General features: G+C 40.8%; 1 protein-coding gene across 5 annotated transcripts in view; it reads left to right on the top strand.

The window, feature by feature from the left end:
* Nucleotides 1–493: 493 nt before the first annotated feature.
* The window catches only part of PTPN3 (protein tyrosine phosphatase non-receptor type 3), a 159,326-nt gene continuing 137,075 nt past the window's right edge, over nucleotides 494–22,744 (top strand). For all 5 annotated transcript variants that reach the window (XM_030969746.1, XM_030969733.1, XM_030969740.1 and 2 more), the window contains exon 1: nucleotides 494–629. In XM_030969746.1, coding sequence (XP_030825606.1) covers nucleotides 503–629 — 127 coding nt within the window. In that variant the 5' untranslated portion in view covers nucleotides 494–502. The remainder of the gene's footprint in view (nucleotides 630–22,744) is intronic.

The following is a 22,744-nucleotide window of genomic DNA, read 5'->3' as shown; positions in this document are numbered from 1 at the left end:
CAGCAGCCATCAGGGTGGCTGATCATGGAGACAGAGGACTCTGTAGAGCAAAGTGGAGCTGCTTTGTCCCTCAGGACTTCGTGCCTTGGAGAGATGCAGTGGCAGCCCTCACCACCTCATTGCACAGCAGAAGGATTCCTGCATTCCCACAGTGCAGAAGGCTCCAAACTTTCCCGCTATTTGTGGTTTATTTGGCACGTTAAGATTGATTTGAAATTATTTCCTGTGCATTCGCAAACCCAGCAAGTAGTTTCCCTTTAAAGTGCACCAGCTGTGACACTGGGCAGGTTCTGTAATTTCAAACGAGGCGCTAAGAGACTACTCCTTTCAACAGCTTTTTTTTTTTAATGAGGGTGGGTACCTGTTGCAATGAATCAATTAAAACTCCTCTGACACACAAGTTGTGTGTTGCCAGACCCGTTTCACAGGTTTCTCAGGAGGGAGGCTAACATGTGACAGCACACAGAGAAGCCAAGAGTACTGGAGAAGATCAGAAGCCTGCATGAGTGAGCTCAGCTTTCCCAAATATTTTCTTAAAGCGCTATTCAAGGGACCACTGACCTCTGCAACAGACAGCACCATGGTGGAGCAAGAGATGCTGCTATCGTGTGCTTATCCTCAAGAAAAGTGTAAGTGACCAAATATGATTTTGTATAAGAAATGAAAACAGGGCACTGGAGGAAGGAAATGAAAGAAATTATCTAGGTTGTATAATTGAAAAGACTGAGAGAGTAGAGGGGAAATGCTGAAAGAAGGAAATAAGGAAGCTATTAACTTTATATTGCAGGCATGCAATTGAAATACGATTAGCGTACTTGCAAGTAAAAGAAAGGATGCTTGTATGCACAACACTGATACAAAAGCTTCTTGAAGAAACTTGCTTTAATCTTCCACTTTCTGTTTGTATTTGCAAAGTGCTGTGGTGTGGAGCTGCTTGTGTGGTAGAGAACATGAACAATGAGCTTTGGTTCAGCTACTTGAGCAGACTGGAGTGCAAAGAAAGCATTTTCAAGAAAGACATGGTGTGATTAAAACAAACAGTTTAGGCTTTTTTAAACAATACAATTCTTGTTTTTCCTGACATCTGCATGCTTTCTGATATTTTATCCAAACATCAGCTGAAATTAGGGTACAGTGGGAATATACCCAAATCCATCCCTCCTTCCTGAAAGTACACTGTCACAGAACCTCTTTGTGAACAAGAAATTTTATTTTTATTACCAGAAAATATAATGCAGACAATAAACCAAACAAAATCTGTACGTATTGGCTTTTAAAATGCCTGGGAATGTTTTAAAAGACCAGTGAAATAACTAACTCAGATTTCCAGCGTGCTAAAGATGAGTATGACAGAAAGGTAAAAATGTAGCTGACTGCAATAAAGTCGGGTAACTAAGTGTGGACTGGACATGTCTGAACAAAATATTAAGCAAATGTAGAAATGGAACTGGTATGTCCTGAAGCCACTCCAGTGCACTGCCAGAATAAAATTCAGTGCAAGAAAAAAAAAAAAAACCTTCTCCCTTTCAATTAAAGAAATACTGCTTCTTGAATGGCCCAGCTTGCTTCATGAGGAGGTTATTTAACATTTACTCCAGACTGAAGGATTGTCTTTGTTCTGTTTGTAAAAATATCACCTTGCACAGGGCTTTGTGTTCATTTTTGGGAGCAGAATAGGACAGGGATGTCAGCAAAATGCAGTTTACCTGTGGAGAGACGTTTTCTTTTCACTTTTGTCTTGTTTTCTACTCCCTCCTTTGTATATGCAAAAAGCAAGAGAGATAAAAATTATTCTTACCACAGTGTCCTGTTGAGCTGACTTAGAAGCTCATAACCAACTGGCTGTGACAGAGTTTAAATGAAACCTGGAGTTAAAATATCTGTGCTACTAAAAAAACCCAACCAAACCACACTTTCCTTTCTGCTGCCTAGTGTCCTATTAAAAGTTTTTTTAAAAAGCAGGATGACAATACTTTATTTTTAGCTTTGCTGTAACCTCAGCGATATAAATGATTGTTTTTGTTTCATGGACTTATTTTTTTTCTGTTGTTCATTTTAATGTTAAATAGAAAATGGGAGTCATATTGGGTTAAAATCACACAATTGCCTTTTATGGAAAACTTTAAAAGTCACTGAACCTCTCAAATTGCTCAGTTTTGTGTATGAAATTTAACTTCTTACTGTGTGTCATTGTATTTGCATGTGTGTGAGAGAGAGATTTCTCAGACTCAGTTTGGCTGTCAAATTTACAGAAATGTGACATGACGTGCTGTAGGGGCTGAAAAAATTGCATAGAGAAATCAAATCAAGCCCAAAGGAACTAAATCCATAGGAGGAAGGAAGCCATGTAATACCTCAGGATGGATGAGCTGGGTCCACTAATTAGACCTTTTGGTGGCATGAATCAGCAGTGACCCCCCTGAAGCCAACAGGGTTACCCCATGGGCTTAGGAAAGGACTATGTGCAGGACCAGCTCGCTGCATTTACAGCATTAAGCTCTTGCCCAGACCGGGTAGGGTGTGGATCTGACATGTTAAAAAGACAAACAGAGCACTGAATGGGTCCATTCTAGCTGTAAAGGGTCAAATTATGCCTCAGTGGGTGATGCTTTTCAGCTCAAAACTAAGTGATGTCTTGGATTGATCCAAAAGGTCAACCTGCTGGAGATTTAAGCTTATAAATAAAAACCTGAGTCTTTTAAGAAATTCTTTCTGCTAAGTATGATATGTCTTTGGAAGTCTGGACCTACTTGTTGGGAACTGTTGGTTTTCTACCTGTTGCTATGTGAAGTCAACAAGGAGCTCACAACTTTATACCTGAACCAAAGGTCTAGCTATCTGTAATGATGCATTTCTATGTGCCTTCTCCTCAATGCCATTTGTCTCCCTAAAATTCTTGCAAGGGAAAACTAAGATATTTGGGGGTTTTTGACCTCCAAGACAAACCAGAATGGTCAGAACATTGAAAAATCAACCTGTAGTTAGTCACATGGCATGTTTTTCATAGAAATGTGAGGGTCTAGTGCTGTAGTATCATGTTATTCAGTCCATGGGTGAATATTTTCTCTTCCCTTGAAGGGAATACGAGCTGGAGTTTTTCACTGTAGCCTAATTTCACCAGATATTTGGAGCAAACTCTGTTGAAGCCATTAGAAATTCCCTAGGCAGAGGCAGCTTTCAAAGGAAAAAAATAGTAAATCAGCCATTACAATGGATTTTACCCCTCTTGGAAAGAAAAAAAGTGTATCGAATATGTTGTTGTTCCTAGAACAGGATAAACAGACTTCTAAACTATGTGACATAGTCAGACAGTATTCCTAAACAGCTGCTTGCAAATGTAAATTTCTAAGGAAAATAACAGAACCTGTCTTTTTTGCACTTCTCCCTTTGCATTATTATCTATTTTAATAATAATTTCATATCCTTTGTGTATTTTGAATATGTTATGTTAGGCTGCTTCTTTAGGTAATATTTGTACATTCCCAAAGCCCAAATAGAGATTTATTTATTTATTTATTTATTAACTCTAGAAGAGCATATGACAAAAATACACTGGTCTAAGCCTTTATTAAAAAAACCAAAAAACAATCAACCAACCAAAAAAAAAAAACTCAAGCAAAACAAAAACCAACAAATACCCCAAACCAAAATGAACAACTCACCAACAAACAACCCTCAAAAAAAACCTCCACACTTTTGTGCTTGTACTTTAATTTTCTGTCATGCAGTTAATAACTACTTTTTTTTCAATTATTCTAAAAGCAAATCAACTTTCTCTTAGAACCAAACAAAGATATTTCAACCAAAAATTATGTTTATAGTGAGAGTTTTATTTTGTTCATTTGCTTGTTTTTGACCACTGTTTCTCAGCTATGAAATGTCAAACACTTTCAGGATGGCTTACTTAGATTTCAGATTTGAAAAAATATTGTACAATTAATATATTTCATTCTTGCTGTCTAAGAGCACCACTGTGGTGTTATGTGTGTGCTGATGAGAAGATGTGGGAAATATCTGGTTTCTCTCTGTCTTGACAAGACAAAAATGTAGTGGTTGCCTAGAAGGAGTATTTAAAAAGTCTTTATTTGAAACAGTTTTCCCAGACACATACTCATTCTCAGTCTCATTTTTTTTATTCTCATTTTTTTCCTTTTCAAATCTAAATGTTTTGTTTGATCATGTCAGAAGGCATTCTTTTAGACTTAGACTTTTAAATTAATGATCATCCTCAAAGCAGGGTGATTCCCTGTTAGCATTATCACTTTTTTTAATCACTTCTTGAATTTGCCTGTAAAGACTTCTTTTCTTTTATTTTGATTGTGGATTAGCATATTAAATAATGTCAGACTAAGAACTGGTCTCAGGTGGGTCACAAGAAAAACAGCCCTAGCTATCTCCTGATGAACAGCTACCTTTTTAAAACCTAACAGGGAATCAATTTCTAATCTATCTAACACACTCTTTGCAAGTTCCAGTAAATGCACATTTTGAATTAAAAAGCCATGTACAGTTAAATTGAATGTCTTGGAGAAATCAAAATATACTGTTCTAATACAGATACAGTTCTTGAACAGACCTGTCATACTGTCAAAACAAAAGATTTATTTAAGGAAATCTGTTTTCCAGGGAACCGTGCTGCCTGTCAGCTTTTTTGGATGATTTTTTGATATCTTGCCAAATTAACACATCAGTTTATGTCAATCCAATCTATAGCTGTAGTCAGCTAATAGGAAATGAAGTCTGTATCACTCCTTAACTTCTGAAGATCAGATATGTCCAAAGGAAGTGAAAATAAACTGAAAACAAGCCAAAAGCAACACACATGCTATTCACATGCTTCTCCACTCAGAGCCACATTAAAAGATACTTCCATGTGGATTCCTGTGTGCTGAATTATCTTCGGAAGAAGGGCTTATGCAATGCAAGGGTGGAGCCCAGGCAGATATATAAGATGGACAAATGTGCCTGTCAAAGGTTACAGAGAAGTATATTTGGGGAAACAGCTTAAGTTATGTTCTTTCTGACTAGAATGGCCACTAAAAATCCCTGCATAACGTTGGTATAACCACTGCTGGCTACTCGTTCTGCACAGATTATGTTACATGTCCCAGAAAAATGCCAGGCTTAGCTGGAAAAGTGGATGGAGCAAACACCCAAACTCTGCAGGCTGCTCCAGGGGCCTGGCAGCTGCATAAAGGCTGCTCAGGGGCCCGGAGGATGCAGGGACTTTGCCCACACAGCATCCTCGTGTTTAATGTTTGGCTGTTTGTGCTGCTGTGGTAACGCGGGTGGGAATGCTACCAGAGCTGGAGGCGTGCAGCTCCCCGTGCAGGGAGATGGGCTCTGGGGGACACTGGGAGCTGGCCTAGGCTAACTCTGCAAGAAAGAGAAACAATATTCAGGGAGAAAACAGCAGAAGGAAGTTCAAAATGGACTCCGAATATATCTGCAGTATCACTCAGCATACATGTCACATCTCAAAGGCATCATACACACATCTATGGCCCACACATCTAGTCCTGGGCCCAGGAAGGTTTCTCTCTTGAGGGTTTTTTTTCCTTCAATCACACCTGCAAGTATCTTCATGACTTTTGCTTTACTGGGTTCCCAAGGGGTAGAGGCTCTACTGCACTGGCCACATAAAGCTGTTGATAGTGAGGCGTCCACTTGTATTTCTCACCATGCCACAGCATAACCTTGCCTATGAAAAATAAAAAACCAAAACAAAAAACCCCACAAAGCAATCCTGCTATCATATTTTTGGCCCAGTTATGCTGAAAGTTGTAATGACATAACTGAGAACAAAATTTTGTGTGGTGTTTCCTACCAGAGTGATGGAGTTTGGAGCACTGCAGTCTGCAGGACACTCTGTCCTTTGCTGCTCGTTTAAAAGGAGCAAGGTGTTGGATCTACGTCAGATTTTCTGACCTGGAACTTGACCCAGCTGAGACATTTAAGACTAAAATCCCAACAAAGCTGCTGGTGATTAAGTTTGAAAGCTTTCTTGCTCTTCAGTTTACCAAGATCTTGATGCTGTATGTGTGTTTATATCCTAAGATGTCCCAGTCTTAGTGGATTTGAGTGGTAATTCAAGTGTCACTTTGTACATACCCCTAACTAAGCCTATTGTAGGAACAACTGGTCCCACAAATGTGTTCTAACCATACTCAGCTTTCAGGGACATATTTCTCACATGATTATGTGCAGTGACTCTTGCTTTTCCTGCTAAAATTCAAAATTCCTGTTCTCTGCCCTAGTACTTCATAGTAGACTGAGTATTTACTTCAGAGGCCTTGGAGATTTTCATTCCCTATGTGAGCAGAGAATGTTCAAATATTTTCAGCCTCTTGAGACACAGCCATACCAGCAGCAGAGAAGCAACTCTGTCAACAGGCAGTCCCACTTCAACCATGCCACCTGCCTGGTGCTGGTTACTCACTCCAAGCAGAGCTGGACAGGCCTGAGTTTTAGTTTCCCTACTGGGACTTCTTTTTCTTACATTCACATTCAACTGCCAGTGGATAAAACACAGAAAACCAAGCAGAGACAAGGGCCAGAAGCCTGGATGCCCTCATGCCAGGTGAGTGTCCTGAGCATGAGGAAACCTGACTCAGTTGCCTAATATGCTCTTTCTCTTTATGGAGTAGTGTTTCTTGAAATATTTCCTGCACAGTTGCAGAGGGGGGATGAGGAGCACATCCCTCCAGCCCACTCAGACTGACCTACTTCAGAGCTGCTAAAGGCATAAGCTTGGAGGGGAGGAGGGTGGGCAGGAACAGCAGCCCCCTTCCCACACACTGTGCAGCCAAAGCAAGGAACCAAACTTAGGACATCCAATTCCCAGGTCACTGCTTTAGCAGCAGGGTCTCCTGTGGTTGTGTGGAAACTGTGGCAAAGAGGGAACATCAAAAAGCTTAAGGCCCGCACAGTTCTCTGAAAGGAAGCAGAAAAAAAGAAAAAGGAAAATAAATAAAGGGGGCAAAAAAGCCCAAAAAGTTATATTTTGGGAGGGATCCAGTTTGCAGATCCCAACCAGATGCAAGTATCTCCTTGCAGGTCTGACAGGTAGGTTTTAAGGTTTCTCTCCCCACCCAGCCAGCTTTATTGGCTAGGTCTGTGCAGGTACATGCTAAGCTCCTTGGGGTTGTTATTGCTAGCTCCTAACGCTCTTTGTGCACTTTATAGATCTATTGCTCAGGATTCAGACTCTGCTCAAAGGCCTGAGATCTTAAACACGGGGTATTACACCAACTTAACACTGAGTCACCAAAGCCCTTTATTGAATCTGGCCCCAGTGCTTTTTTTCAGGCTTATTTGCAGAGCAGCAGGTATTATTACTAGGAGTAACTGGGTTAATAACAGGGCCTCCTAGAGAGAAAGCAATTTGTAACACCTCTGATGCTTTGACTGAAACATGTTCATTATCCCCATTCCCAGTTATGTAACAGGGAGAAAAATGTCCAAAAAAGACTTCAACTTGCAGAAATCTCTGCAGTACCTGCTGCCTGTATGGCCACTGCATCCTGTTTGCTCAGACTTACAGGGTTACAGTTGCCTGGAACATCCTCAGCAGAAATGCCCCTTGAGGTTTTTGCCAGCTGGACATGGGTTAAAAAAATAAATGCAACAAGCACCCCAAAAAAAAACCCCAAAACCAAAAAACAAACAAACAAACAAAAAAAAAACCAAAATGAAACAAAACTCTAAAAAAATCCCCAAACATCAAAACAAATTAAAACTCCCAAAAACAAAAACAAAAATCCAGACATAAAGACATTTATCTTCACTATGGACAGACAGTTGTTGCACACTTGAAGTCTGACAGATGTGGTTTTCTGGCAAGTGGGTGAGAAAAAAGCAATATCTGAATCATGTTAGGGAGAAGGGTGAGTCTTTTCTTCTTCAGTTTGAGAGAAAAAGATTTGAAAACTTTCAAAGTTGTCCTTAGCAGCTCTACACACAACATATGGTCCTTCCTGAGCTTTTGACTGTTCCCAGTGTGGGACTCTGCCAAATGAAAGTTAAACAAAAGCTACCCTTACAAAAATATTTAGGAAGCCCTGTTTTAGAAGTGACTGCACATGTTGGCTGTGACTCAGAGCACACCCACACACTGGGTAGATAGATTAGCATCTAAACCACTAGGCAAGTTCCAATTCTTGCTCAGAAGGTCAAAAAAGCCTGGGAAATGTCCATTGCTCCCTTTCTCCTCAGAACAATTCTTTTTTTCCAGATTACAAAGTCATTTTGGATGGCACTGAAACAGTGAAGTCAACTGATTTATTGTCATAAACAATTGTGTTCCGAGTTCGGTACCAATTTTATAATTTCAAGACAAAAGAATAAAGTAGAGATAAAAAAAAAATTAAAAGGAAAAGGAAAAAAAAAAGCATAACGAAAAGGCCCAACAGTCCAAAAGCCAAACCGTTTCCTTTAGATTGGTTTCTTTTAACATTTGTTTTTGCTGCACAGAAACCAATGGGATTCATAAAATATTTGCTAGGGAGGTACATATTAATTGAAGAGACATGAAAGCCAAAAGTGTCTTTGATAACGTTTTGTCCGGAATTGGAAAAGGTCAAATCTGATGTAGTTAATTTTCTTTTTTTTTTTTTTTTTTTTTTTTTTTTTTTGTCATATTATGAGATCACAACAGCTCAAAATACTGAGACTGCCATCTGCATTCCCTTGGCTTCCACATATGGTAGCTGGCCTGTTTCCAAAACCTGTGTGACTGAAGTCCCTGCACCTCCTTTGGTGTTTGTAGGAAGGCAATGGATGCCCACCTTCCCTGCCCTTCCTCCCAGCCTGAGGAGAGACAGGGATGAAGCTGGGGTACAGCTAATAGCACTAGGAGAATTTATGAGGCTAGAAATTAAGTTGTCCTAAAGTTTGAGGTACCTTCTAACCAGGAGAGGAAAAAAGGCTATCAATATACATTTTCCATAGTGATGCCTGTTTTATGGGTTGTGGCTAAAGGCTTTTAGTATAGAACTAGAAGTTGTGGGTTGTCCTGAAGACCAAGGTTTATTCTGTTCTAGAAACCTCAGACATTCATGCAAACTAAAACATGAACAAGAATATTTGTGAAACCAAAGTAAAGAAAATAAACTTCTAGACATGACAAAAAATATGTAAACAAGAGAGAGGCAGAAGTAAAGTCAGAACTAAAAGCACTTTACAGGTTTCCAGCCATGGTATCACATCAAATCTGATTGCAAAGGGAAGCTGGCTAGTTAGGTAATTCTTGTGACATCAGGCATTCTAAGATAGCTCCAGGCTTTTTGTCCGTGCTTCGTTCTGTACTTTTACTGTTGTGGCTGAGAAAATGAGAAGGAAAATAACACATGGTGGGAATGGAGAATGACAGCAGAATCTGAGTGGAAGAAAACTTTTTCCTTTTTCTTTTTAATGATAATGGGGGGGAAAGGGTCAGAAAAGCACAATGACGTGAGTTTCAGTAATATAGAAACAGCCTGGAGCTATATTCACTGTTGCAGACTTGCCATGGAGGAAATACAACAGATCTACAAGATGTATGGTCATTATTAATATTTGAGCGGTACAGGCAAAGCAGGGATTAGTTAAATCTTTATTAATAGTTAATCCCTTGCAAAACCAGGGGCGGAAATACTAACTCACCTTGATGGCTTGTGGTTTGGATTTCTTTTACCCCAGTGTGGCTTTTCACTGAGCTGCTTGTTGCTCTTTGTGATTCAGAGACAAATGGCCTTTTGAGCCTCCTGCAGAATCCTTTCCCAACAATAAAACCAGCAGGAATGAGAAAGAGGAAAAATAAATGACATGAAGGAGATGGCTTTTCTATTTTCATTCCTCCCACTGGTGCTGTGTGAGAGGTAGTCCAAGAAATTGGACAAACACCAACATAAGTGTCTAGAACTTGTGTTCAGTAAAACCTGCTTTTCTTCTGCATTTACAGTGCCATTTCAACAAGTTAGATCTTGTTCCCTCTTCCAGAGTAACCATCATGTGTTCAAGAGTGAGGGTGCTCTTGCCAAAACATTTTTCTTATCAAGATTATTCTTTTGCATGATAAAATATCAAAGACTCTGTATGATTAATCTTTTGAACTTTGCCTGTTAATAAATACAGAATTCTCTCTGGCCTCAGAAATGTTTTCCAGAAACTCTTTTTCTTCAAGTGGAAGTTTTGATGTTTATCAGAACTATTTGGGACACTATTCTTACTTGCATTTTTCTTCTTTATTGAAAAAAGAAAGAACCACATTTCGTTAAGAATATTTTTCATTTTCATTCAATTTTATTTTACTTATTAAACTGAAGAGAGCATGCCTTTTCCTCCCTGCCTTCCCTGCAGGTAGGAGCTACTCAACCATCCTACAAGCAGCTCATGCTCAGAGAAAGCAATAGTGGGAAATTTTGCTAGGCTTCACTAGAGAGAAATTATCCAGAGGGAAGGCAAAAGCATGTTGCTGTAGGAAGGTGTTGTTCTATCCATGGAGACCACACTCAGGAGCAGTGAGGGACTGTTATTTCTCTGGAACTGTGGCATTCCCCAGGCATGCTGTGTGACAGCCACCATGGTCGTGACACAGGACAGGCTGGCAGCACCTGCATCCCTCTTGGTTTGTAACTATCTGAGATGGCAGGAAGCTATTGACCATTAAGTCTTTTTCAACTGCTAGTAGTCATGGCTTCTGCGACAGAAAAACCTATGGAAACTATGGTTCTGCTCCACAATTTTGGATTTTGCCTGTGGCATTTTTTTGTGTGTTGTAGGAGGGGTCAGGCAAGTTGTCTTCCTTCCACATCTCAGTATCACAGTTAGCTGGTTTTCCTTCCACTTTTTTTTTTTCTTTCTGTGCAATATCAGCTTCCCCTCACTGGTGATCACTGAGGGCTCTGCCCTCTCTGGCCATGAGAGGAGAAGACCTTGGATGAGGACTGATAGCCAGCCTCTCCCCAGAGAGGCCAGAAGGGTGGAATGCTATATTGGGTTTGCAGGGTGACGTCTTGGTAGCCTGAGAGGAGGCTACAGGCATGGATTCTGTGGGAAGCTGATAGAAAATTTCCCCATGTTTGATGGAGCCAGTGTCAGGGGGCTCCAAAATGGACCCACTGCTGGCCAAGGCTGAGCCTGTCAGCAGCAATGGCAGGGCTTCAGGGATGGCATATTTAAGAAGAGGAAAAACTTACTGCACAAAAGCTACTGTAGCCAGAGAGAGGAGTGGGAATATGTGAGCTGAACAATCCTGCAGACCCAAGGTCAGTGGAGATGGAGGGGCAGGAGGTGCTCCAGGCACTGGAGCAGTGGTTCCCCTGCAAGCTGTGGTGCAGACCATGGTGAGGCAGCCGTGCTTCTGCAGCTCATGGAGGAGCACAGTGGAGCAGAAATCCACCTGGAGCGATGGAGCAGCCCACACCAGAGCAGGTGGAGGTACCTGAAGGACCCCATGGGGAGCCCAGGCTGGAGCAGGATCTTGATGGGACCTGTGGAAAGAGGAGTCTACGTGGGAGCAGGGTTGCTGTCAGGACTTGTGACCCGTGGGGGACCCACAGTAGAGCAGCCTGTTCCTGAAGGACTACCTCCTGTGGGAGGGACCCATTGACTCTAATGAGCCCTTGCTTTCCAGTCAGAGTCAGTCTTCCACAGATGGCTTTTACCTCCAAAATGCTCCTGGTGGGGAAGTGCCAGGCCTTCCCACTGTCTATGGACTTGGATGAAGGCTGCAAGGGGTCAATCCAAATCTCTGTGGAAACAGGGTCTTTGTTACCTGGTGAACCTCAGGTAACACCTTGCATCAGCCCTGCAGTTTTACTCAGACCACCTTGCTGCTGTGATTCCCTTCAGCTCTCCCTGAAGAGCCCCACTGGTATTATGGTATTTATAGCTAAAGTGCTCTGGCCACATCAGGAGAAAGGTGAGCAGGTTTCTCCTGATGTGTCTTCTTGAATGACCTCCAGTAGCTTGAGCTCCCTGCCCCACAGGACAGCATGCAGAAGAATGCTCCTTGCAGAGTGCAAAGTGAGGCCACCATATCTGTTCCCTTGGTCAGACCAGACCTGAGGGAGAACCTGTGGGGAGCTGTCAAGTTGCTATACTGCAGGCATGTCAGGAAAAAGAGTGGGAGAATGTAGAGGCTCCCAGTGGCAGAATGGGCAACTATTTCCAGCTTCCAGAGGGACAATTAATTGAATACCAGTGTCATTTCTGCCTTTCTACTGTTGGGGTTTTTTTTTCTGCTACGTAAAGGCGAAGCAGCAACTGCCAGCCAGCAATCATCTATCTCAGCTCGAGCTGGTAATATATAACATATATATGTAAAGTGAAATATTAATTTTCATGTGTGGTGTAGAAATAGAAAAAAAGGATTTTTTATAATAGAAAAAAAGAATTTTAGCAATGTAAACTCTACTCCTATTAACACTGGAGTTAATATGCCATTTTCTTAATTGTATTTGATACCATTAAGCTGTAACTGTTTGCTTTTTTAACAATAGCTTTTATTGCTATTGTGGTATTATTGCTTGAATTTTTAATGAGGCCAGTGAAACAGTATTCATCAGTTTAATTTCTCTGAAGCATTTTATCAACTCCAGGATATTAACAAAAAATTATATAAAAGAAATATCTGAACATGAAGCAGAGCATATTAGCAGTAATCAAGTTCATACTTATCATCTTTACAACCTCATAGGTACATGTGGTTTTTTGTAGGCAAATATAATGACATTCCTGTGCTTTTTCTTTAGTAGGCAATAATCTATCAGCTGACTCATTCTCCCAATTTGATTTTGTATCCTCAGATAATCTAATATTGAAAACCTGGAAAGATGCACCAGACTGGTTACTGTGATGAGTAAGAAAACAGCATGCACCTCAGGCTCTCAGTGGAAAGGCAAGGCTGTATTTTAACCTCAGACTCACAATTTGGTATTTTCATACCACATATTTTTTTAAGATTTACACCAAACCGGCTAACAGATTAAATCTTGCTTAGCCAAGGGAGAAAAACAGGTCTGTGAGATGTTGTGTGAATCAAACATACCCCTATATCCACTGAGAGCATGTCATCGCTGTAACAAAACTCTTGCAAATTCTTCCTGCTGCCCCCATAGCCACAGTTTTTTCCTAAAGTGGGGAGCAGGTGTTTACAAAACATGAGTGTTGCTTCCTACCAGAGTGAAAAGGAGAGGAAAAAAAAGCCAAAAACTGACAGCAGAGAGCATCTACTTGGCAAGTTCTGTGTGCTTGAAGAAAAGACAGCTATGAAATTGGACTTGTTATACTAACTTCTTCCCTTCATATGCTAGCTTACTGCCCCCTGAAAATGCTTGCATCCTGTTCTGTTGTTACTTGTCTGCATGGAATGATTCTGCTGTATTTTGTGCCAGAAAAAATGAGTTAAACACAAATCTGATTCATGAAACTGGAATCTTGAGAGGAGAAGATTCCTGGCAAAGGGGACTCCTCTCCTCTCCGGTCTGGTTAGTACTGATGATTCCTCTGGAAAGGAATACTTAATAAATAACAAACTATAGAATGTAAAGATATATCAGTGTAGGAGATGTCACCATCACCCTCAGGGCACAGGGGCAGCACAACCTGCCTGTGCTAACTGAAACAGGGCAATTCCTAACCCTGCAGTCCATGTGATTCTGGGTACATGGAAAATTTGCCTTTATAAGGGCATGATAAATTCCTTCCTTGCTTCTAGTGCCACTGGATGATCTGTCTACTGTGTCCAAGATGGGTGTAGAGATTTTCCTGAATCCGAGCCACAAGACATCTGCTGGAGGACCAAAGGGAGGAGGAATTCTGCGATTAATTCATGGTGGCAGATGATAACAACTTCCACAGGGCTCTGAGTTGTCTGCTGTGGGAGGGGACCAGGCAAGGCAGACAGCTGGGGCCCAGTCCAGCTCAGCAATACCACCCTCAAAAGAGCCTGAGCTGCCTTCCTTCTTCACCTCTCCAGGGTTTCATCCCCACAGTGCCATGCCTACTGCCCACCAAGTGCTCTCCCCACCCCACAGTGGAGGTCTCATGGCTGGAGACCCCTTGTATGGTGTTCCACACATGGGCAGACCAGTTCATGACTTGGGCTCCCTTCTGAGTCTACAAAGACAGGGTAGGGCCACTGGCTCTGTGCCAGCTTTAGAAAAGCTTAGATAATGTCTAGTACCTCCAAAAATTGTCCTTTTGAGTTTCTTCCTTGTCTTCAACAAAATTCCTTGGGGCCATGTGTCCTAGATGGGTGTAGGACATGTTAAGGAATCTTGATTTCTTTTGGTGTAATCTGCTGTCAGCCAGGGACTCTAAAATGAACAGGCATGCAGAGGTACTTTGATGTCATCTGTTTGGCAAAAAAAAAAAAAAAGGCTCCTGTTATAGAAACAAACAGGCAGCTGGCTGTACAGTGGTCACAAATTGGAAATGACTAGCAGCTTTTAAAAAAAAGTCCATCGTGTCTGAAAAGTCCAAAGTGTCTGAAAAGAAAGAAGGGGAAAGAGCAGATAAAGCAAACAGGACAAGTGAAAAATACTACTTTCATTTTCTGGTAGTATGCCAATTTGCAATTGCTGGATATTAGCAAGGTGAAAGGTGTGAATTACAATGACAAAAGAGTCATTAGGCCAATTTTCAACAAATATCCTCAAACTTTGCCTTGTTTCTGATGTAATATAATCTCATTTTAGATCTATGTTTATGTTAAAAGGAGGGAATTAACCCTCTTGGTAATTGCAGACCAGTTTATCCTGCTTTTGCTTACTATGAGGGATTACTGTCACGGGGCAGTTGCTACAGAGCACTCGATACAGCCTGGCTGGTTTTGTTGCCTTGCTCAGACAATCTCGCTGTCACCTGGCTCTGTAGTGCCCCCCAGTCCCTCTGATTTGTGCACCCAGGCAGCAAACCTGGCTATGAACTACCTACAATGGAGACTTTTGTTTTGAAGAGAAAACTGTGAGGTGGGAACTCACCGTGACCTGCTCCAAAGAAAGTCTCGTTTCCTCTGTCAATCATTCAAAGACTGTTTTTCCAACTTTGGTTTTTGGCTTTTTTTTTTTTTTTTCGCTTTGGGCTTTACATCATGTTTTCCCTCAGGCTTGCAGAGCAACCTGGTTTTTTAAAACCCTACTTTCAACCCTTCTCAAGTGTGATCTTCATTCTTCCTACACTTTGGATTGTATGAGCCCCCAGTGCAACCACTCCTAGTGGGATCCCTGTATTGCCACACCTTGCCTGCCTAGCTGTACTTGGAATTTTAAGGCTGCTCCTATGGAAGATATATAAGCTATTAACTAATAACCTGTGAAGAGTTTTTTCAAAACATGACTGATTCTTCTATTCACAGTCATAATACATCATAAAAAAGGATGAAATGGGTCCAGTGTTCTATCTCTGAGTACTTCCTTGAAAGCACCTGTTTGTTCTTTTCAGCCTAGACCTCCATAACTATCTGGGAGCAATGTTCTGTTGATGAGGAGGCTTTTTCTTCTCTTTCAAGGCCTGCCTTTTTGCAATTCAAACTTCTTCATAGTTCTCACAGATCATTCAGCCTCAGTAGATTTCTAGATTAAATAACAATTGTTTGGATGGTTTTCTTCTTTTTTTTTTTCTCTGTGATCAAATGTGGAAAGAAAAATCCTTTTAGACCATTCCTAGCTGAAGGCAATTCCTGGATATTTGTCTTCCCTAGTGTTTCTTCAGAGCCTTATCCTTGTCTCTATTTTGCTGTTTCTTGTTTCTTTAAAACTTTTGGGTTCACCTTATACATTCAGCCAGAAGACCATCACACAAAGAATCTGGATTCCCCAACACTGTTAATGAGCTGATTTGTAAGTGGGGGGACCATAATGAAAAATTCTGGTGCAAATTCTCCCATGTTTAATAAGATTTATATTTGTTCTTATACCCCTAATGGTCTATTAATAGTGTTTCTTTTCCAACTTCACTCACAAGCCTACTTTTCTGAGACTGTAAGAATTGTAGAACATTCTGACACATTTCATCAAAACTGGATTCAAAACCTTTTGGGGGTGTGGGAAGAGAGAAGGAGGACAGGCAAGCAGAGACACACTGAGAGAATGACAATGTAATCCTTATTTTCTTAGGACACCAGACCAAAGTGTATCACAGACAACTTTTTCATCCTCCACAATATCTCAAAATAAAAATTTAGTGAATCTGAATAAAAGGTCACAGTTTGAGCTTGTTTAATGAAAACATTTCAATGAATAAAAAAATATGTTTTTTTCATTCTTTTCACATCATCTGAAATCTCTTAACTAGTTTCTTTATTCACTGACCAAGATTCAAAAACAAACACTTAAATGAAAAGCTGGGAAATACAAATCTTTATCTTGTGTAAATAACAGGATCAACTCTTTGTTTTCTGATTATGATTACAAAGGCCATAGCTCTTCTGTTCTTCTGTATTTTCAATGCAAAACCGTTCTGTGTTGCTCTTCCTAACCAATGATGCAATTCCGCTGTTAGGATGGAAAGCTCCACAGCTTTCCCAAGTAGGGGATCATGCTAGATGTTTGGGAGTTTTTTCCTTCTTTCTTTCTATTTTTGGACTTTGATTAAAGCGGGTGAAAAGGAAACTTTTCGTTCTTATTGGGAATCCAAAGATACAAAATGAGGATAAATGGAGAAAAAAATGTTCTAAATGTTCCACAGTGGCAGAAGAAAACAAATTAACAAAAAAAAAAAAAACCACACCAAAAAAAATCCAACCCCCTCCACCAAAAAACCCAAACCAACAGAAAAAAAGTTTTGGAAACAGTTAAAATCTTTTGTTAGGAATAAAATTGAGTTTGAAATTTCACTTTCCATTGTTGCCACATGGCTTTTAAGATCCAGTGAGAGGAGGGACCAGCTGTGAGATAAGTCTTGAAACCTCTGAATCAGCCTCAGGGATTTGAGGCTTTCCAGCCCCCTATTGCAGAGTCTAAAGCTCAGGTTCAGTGAAGAAAAACCTCAGGGTTACCAACCTCTTGTTTCTGCAGCAGAAACCTTGGGGATTATTTTTCACTCCATGTGGCAAGGCTGTGCAGGAATCTGACTGAAAAACCCACAAGTAATCACAAGCATTACAAGATGTGGGAGCACCAGAGCCCACTGAGTATCTTCTCAGGAAGTCTTATTTCCCTGTTCTTTAACAGTTATATCTTGGAGGACCACTTTAGTTCTCAGAAATTGAATTTTCCAGTAAAAATATTTTGTTGGAAAACCCCATAATCCTGATTTGTGCTGCCTTTATTAGACAGGTTCATTCTGAGACAGAGGAATTTGGGAGCAAATAGGTTGTAAATGTAGTGGACTGGCAGAGGGCAGAGGACTTACTACTTAGACATCTTGAGGTTGCACTATAATGGGTGCTGTCCTACCAGGTGCTATGACTACATCTTGTGTATTATACAGGTTTAGCCACATTTTTGTGAGCTATTATTAATGCTGAGTCGCAGCATACGCCTTTGGAAGCAGTACAGTCAATGCATACCTGCTTACAGGGAGAAACAAAAAGCCTCAAATTTCCTCTTGGCTGGCTCCTTCCTCCTCCACCCAACTCAGTTCGTGCCATTCAAAAACAGAAGTTGACATCAAGTAATTTTCTATTGTTGGAAAAACAGTCATAAGAAAACCCACATCCCTTGTTGTAAAGGCATTGGAAGGTTGTGGAACAGGTAAATTTGAGGACTGCTTCTTTTTAGATTGTTTGCAAATGTGTCATCTTCATTTTTTGCCCTCACCTGCTATTATTTTAGCAGTGGTAGCAGGAATGGGCACCTTAGCCACTTTCTAATCAAATTAACCATGCCTACTCCCACTCAGATGGAAGTCTGGTTGGATTTGCCAGCTTGGATTTATGCCCTATGGACATGAGTTCAGAGGCACTTTACCCATTCTCACAGCTTTAGTTGGCTTGTTGCTGAGGTCTAATTCTGTGGTAGTTGTCGGTGATACTTCTGCATGGCTGCACAAAGATGGATTAGCTACTGCACCAAAAAAACTCCAAGCAACTTAACTCAGCTGAGATGATCAGACTTGTTATTAAATGCAGAAATCAGAAACAGAGAACAGCATAACTGAGATTGGCAGGTTAGCAAGGAGAATGTCTGAAGAATATGGATTTGGTTCATTTTCAGGTTTCAGGCTATTTGCAGGTGAAGTCACATGGGTCTTGAAATATCTATAGAATAGGCAGGTGTCAAACCACAGTTCTCTTCTGCTTGGAAACTTGGATGGTTCAGGCACTCTGCTGGGATTTATCAGTACAGCTCCAGTTATTTCAGTGGTGATCTGATACTTCACAATAACTAAGGGGTTTTTGCCTAAGGTATGTTTCATCTCACAGTCTTAATTGTGCAGATAGAAAAGATTATTTTTCAGGAAGTTTTTATAATCCAAAGTCTAATTTTGGATTTACCCTGGTATAACCAAGAAGAAAAAAAATATCAGATTTTCTATTTAAGATGCTTGTGTTTTAATAGCTTTTTATCTATTTCTGTACTAAAGTTGTGCTGATTTCCAGCTTCATTAATTAATTGATGCCAGGAGTTTAGCATCTGCAAAAGACTAATTTTCTAATACTCCCTTTGGAAATGGTTCTTCTTAAACTACCAGGTATTTAAAGCCACCTTCCTGTCTGAGATGGATTCACTTTGGGGAAAATCCCTGCATAATTAAAAAATATTTTTGGATTTTTTTATTTATTCACAATTTTCTCATAATCTTGAAACTCATTAGGATGCAAGACTTCATTTATTAGAATATCCTTGAGCAGGAGCAACTGCAGTAAGATTCAATTCATTAAAGACAAATGTAATCGACCTACTGTTCACAGTGAAGGACTTCATTAACCAATTTTGATTTGAGACAAAAATCTGCAAAAAAAGAAAACAGAATGAAACAAAACACAACCTCAAAGTGAAGGTTACTAACTTTCTTTTGTCCTTTCATTCCCAGTGGCTTTGCCACTAGGTTTCCTCTCCATGTATCATAAGATGAAGCCACTGAAATTATCACTGGCTTCAATAAACAATTAAGTTTTCATGCATTATATTAGCTGTACATCCAGTCTAAGCTGTAGCTTTACCTTTGGGGTCATTGGTAATGTTGCAGTTATCACTGAACTGGTTTTGGATTCATTTTGTAAATAATTACATTTATTTCTAAAAGAAAGAGTAGCTGTTCTTTTGAGGCTACCCTACTATTTCACATCAGTTCATCCTGTGGAACAAGGCATATAGAAAAGGTAAAAGCTGAAGATGTGTTCTGCCCCCTCCCTTCCCTCTTTTCCTGGAGAAATGATGGGGGTTTCAGAGCTATCATGCCCTGGAGTGCACTTCATACACCCGTTCCCATTTGTTACCTCCAGCACCAAGGCCCAGGCAGGTGCAGAGCAGGAGGAAGAAGCTACAGGCTTCCTTGCTAATTGGCCTTGCAAAGGTTTATACCTTTAGAAATGCCCTTTTTCTTCCAGCACAGAATCTGGTACAGGGTTAATTGCCAGTTTCCTGCTGCTTGTGCAATCAGTTTGTACGTTCCAGTTGTCTTAGAGATGAAAAAGACGAAGGGTTACACTATCTCTGTACAGCACCTAAATCATCATTCTCCTCCAAAGAGACTCTTCAAATTCACATAGATTACTCTTAGCAACACGTGTAAGTCTTCAGGAGACCCACCCAAGCCTGAAGTGAATGTGTCCCTAATACACAGGATTGGGCAATCCAGACCAAGCCATAGCTTCCAATCACCATCAGGAGTACCACAAACCTGTGTGTGGAGTAGCAGCCCAGCACTCAGTGATGATCTACCTTTCCTAGTGTATTTCCAGTGGACAGGTTACAGATTAGCCAGGCAGAGAGGCATTTCTCCAGTGACCAGCCTTTCCCAGGGTGATATTTCACAAAATCTCAGAATGGGTCAGACTGGGAGGGACCACAGTGGGTCATCTGGTCCAATCTCCATGCTCAAGCACATTGCACAGAATTCCATACATATGCTTTGTGAATATCTCCAGTGAGGGAGGCTCTACAACCTCTCGGGGCAACCTGTTTCAATGCTCAGTCACTTGCACAGTAAAGACGTTGTTCTTCATATTCAGGTGGAACTTCCTGAGTGTCATTTTCTGCCCATTATCTTATTGCTCAGCGCTGCTGACAAGAGCCTGGATCCATCTGCTTCAGATACTTATAGATACTAATTGCCTCCAGTTTTTGTTTTTCTTAAGATCATTCAGGAATCCAGCTGAGCAACTGAGCACTGTGAACATTTCTTCAGCAATACAAATATCAGCAGATTACTAAAAGTTGTGCACGAAAAATGCAATTATAAATAAAATCCTAACCTGATTAATTCTGAAGATCCAACTTCCACAGCAGTAGTTTTGGGATTCATTATCACAAGGTGCTGGACATTTTGTTTATTGCTGTTATTGAAAGATATTTAGCACTATAACGAATTAGGAAAAGTTAAAGCCCTTGAAATGAAGTTGCACCTACTCTCATCAGGCCATACATTGGGGTGAGGAAATAAAAGGTCCTGTCTTTTGATCCTGAAACATAGTCAGAGAGTTTTACAGCCTTATGATTATGGGGAACCCAGTGTATGATGTTCATGTGGATTTTCCTTGCAGCTAAGCACAGAAGCACTGAGGTTCAGGAAAGCTCTAAGAGAAAAGAGGTAAAGGACAATGTTGTAATGGCATCTTCCTTCAAAGCATGCAGTCCCTAAAAGGCCATGACATTTACACCCCTGTTCCTTTCTGAACTTAAAGCCTCTGTTATTGGAGCTCCCTGTGACTCTCAAGATTTATTTATCCCAAGAAACAGAACTACAGTAACTATTAATTCAATAGTTACTGTAGTTCTGTTTTGAATGGTGTGACTATTGGTATTGCAGCTTTATGGACAGTTGTATGCAGATGATGAGATACATATGGGTGTGTACATTCAATAGTTACTGTAGTTCTGTTTTGAATGGTGTGACTATTGGTATTGCAGCTTTTTGAACAGTTGTATGCAGATGATGAGATATATATGGGTGTGTTGTTCTACACGTGTGCAGGGCAGCTCTGGCCCAGTCACCAGTCCCAAGGCCAGTGGGAAGGCAGAGATCATCATGGAGGCAGAGCCATCACAGCAGCACTTGACACTGCATTTCAGCACAGCTGTGGCCAGCAAGGGTCACACTGCATTTCAGCACAGCTGTGGCCAGCAAGGGTCCCACTCAGTGGCTGGTTGATGGCAATAACCGGGAGCAGAGGAAGGCTGCTGGGTTTTATCTCTGGAGATCACAGCTGTTCAGAGGCTGGCACTCACCTCCCAGTTCTAGGTTATCTGCAGCATGACTCTCTAGATGACTCTGTGGATAAAAAATCACAGCTCTGGGCAGCCAGGGCTGGCTGTATCCGTGCAGGTCACTCAGAGCTCAGTTACAGCAGTGGCAGCAATAAGCAGTGTGGCCAGGCCAACCAGCACACCCCAGCACCTCACTGGGTCTGCAAGCACAGTGGGAGCAGGCAGAGCTGAAGTCACCCCTACCATGGGCAGTGCTTGCTACAGCCAGGGAAAGAAAAGGGTAAACTCAGACACAGGTGGTTTTTCTTGCTGTTGGAAACAAGTACAATGCAAATTTTACTGTAAAACAACAGTGGTAACTGTATGAGCTGGTCAAAACTGAAGTTAGAGTTTGCTTTCCCTCTCCTCTGGTATCAGAATGGAATAATACACTTTCTGCCTGTGATAATGATTCCTATGTTATTTTTTCCATATAATAATGTACTAACATTCATTGATTTTCTTAAAGAATGGAATGTTTGCTTCCTTCCTGCATTTGACATTAGTTAATGAAGTGCTAGCAAATGTTAACTGAATTCTCAAAGATCTGTTCTTTCATGTTCTAATTAAGGTTTAATGCAGCCAAATGCATGTGGGGGAAATCTTATTCCTATATTGAAAACAAATGGAAGAAATAGCATCAAATAAATGTTAATTTTAAAATTGTTAGCTGATAAAAATAGGAATAATTACTGTGTACTTCAGAGTAAACTGGAAGAGCATAAAATTGATCTTGAGCCTAACATTTAGAAGTCAGTGGGGTAGCAACCTTCAAACTGCTCATTAAAGCATGTTTAAAACCCATATTAAACTTATGCAACACACCTCACTTGAAAATTTGTGTATTTACCCTGTTCCCATTCATTATCTTAGGGAAATGTGAAAATAAAACTAGAAAATATCAGTAAATGTTATAAGTATTTGATCAAGCCTGTTGATATGCTTTGCTGATCCAGCTATGTTTCATTAAATGTTGCCAAAAAAAAAAATTTACTTGGCTGTGATGATTTTATTGCTCAGTGGTGAAGTTCACCCAGTTTACCCAGTTTCGGGGAGCCATGAAAGTATGAAAGAAAATGTGGACTGTAGTCTCCCTCATTTTGCTGTAGTCCCTTTGCACTTTTAGCAATGTCAGGAAGAAGTTTCCTCTTACCTTCAGTGAAGAAATGGATTGGACCCTAAGCCCCCAGTCCAGCAAGTCCTTATGCACACTGACAGCCTCATCAGGGAGCCAAATGGTTATCACAGTAGAAAATGCCAAGGAGAAGTCCAAGGACTGAGTTGGCAGTTGGGGAAAGCTAGGAATCTAACTCTTGGCTAGAAAAATGACAGCCATGGACACTGGCTATAGGCATGTAGGACGGGTCCAGACTTCACCAGAAGTCATAAGCAGTTATAACTTGCAGGTC

This window comes from Camarhynchus parvulus, chromosome 2 (genome assembly GCF_901933205.1).
Source record: "Camarhynchus parvulus chromosome 2, STF_HiC, whole genome shotgun sequence".
Lineage (NCBI taxonomy): Eukaryota > Metazoa > Chordata > Aves > Passeriformes > Thraupidae > Camarhynchus > Camarhynchus parvulus.
The sequence above is the reverse complement of the archived record's forward strand: the minus strand, read 5'-3'. Positions and strand labels throughout refer to the sequence as shown.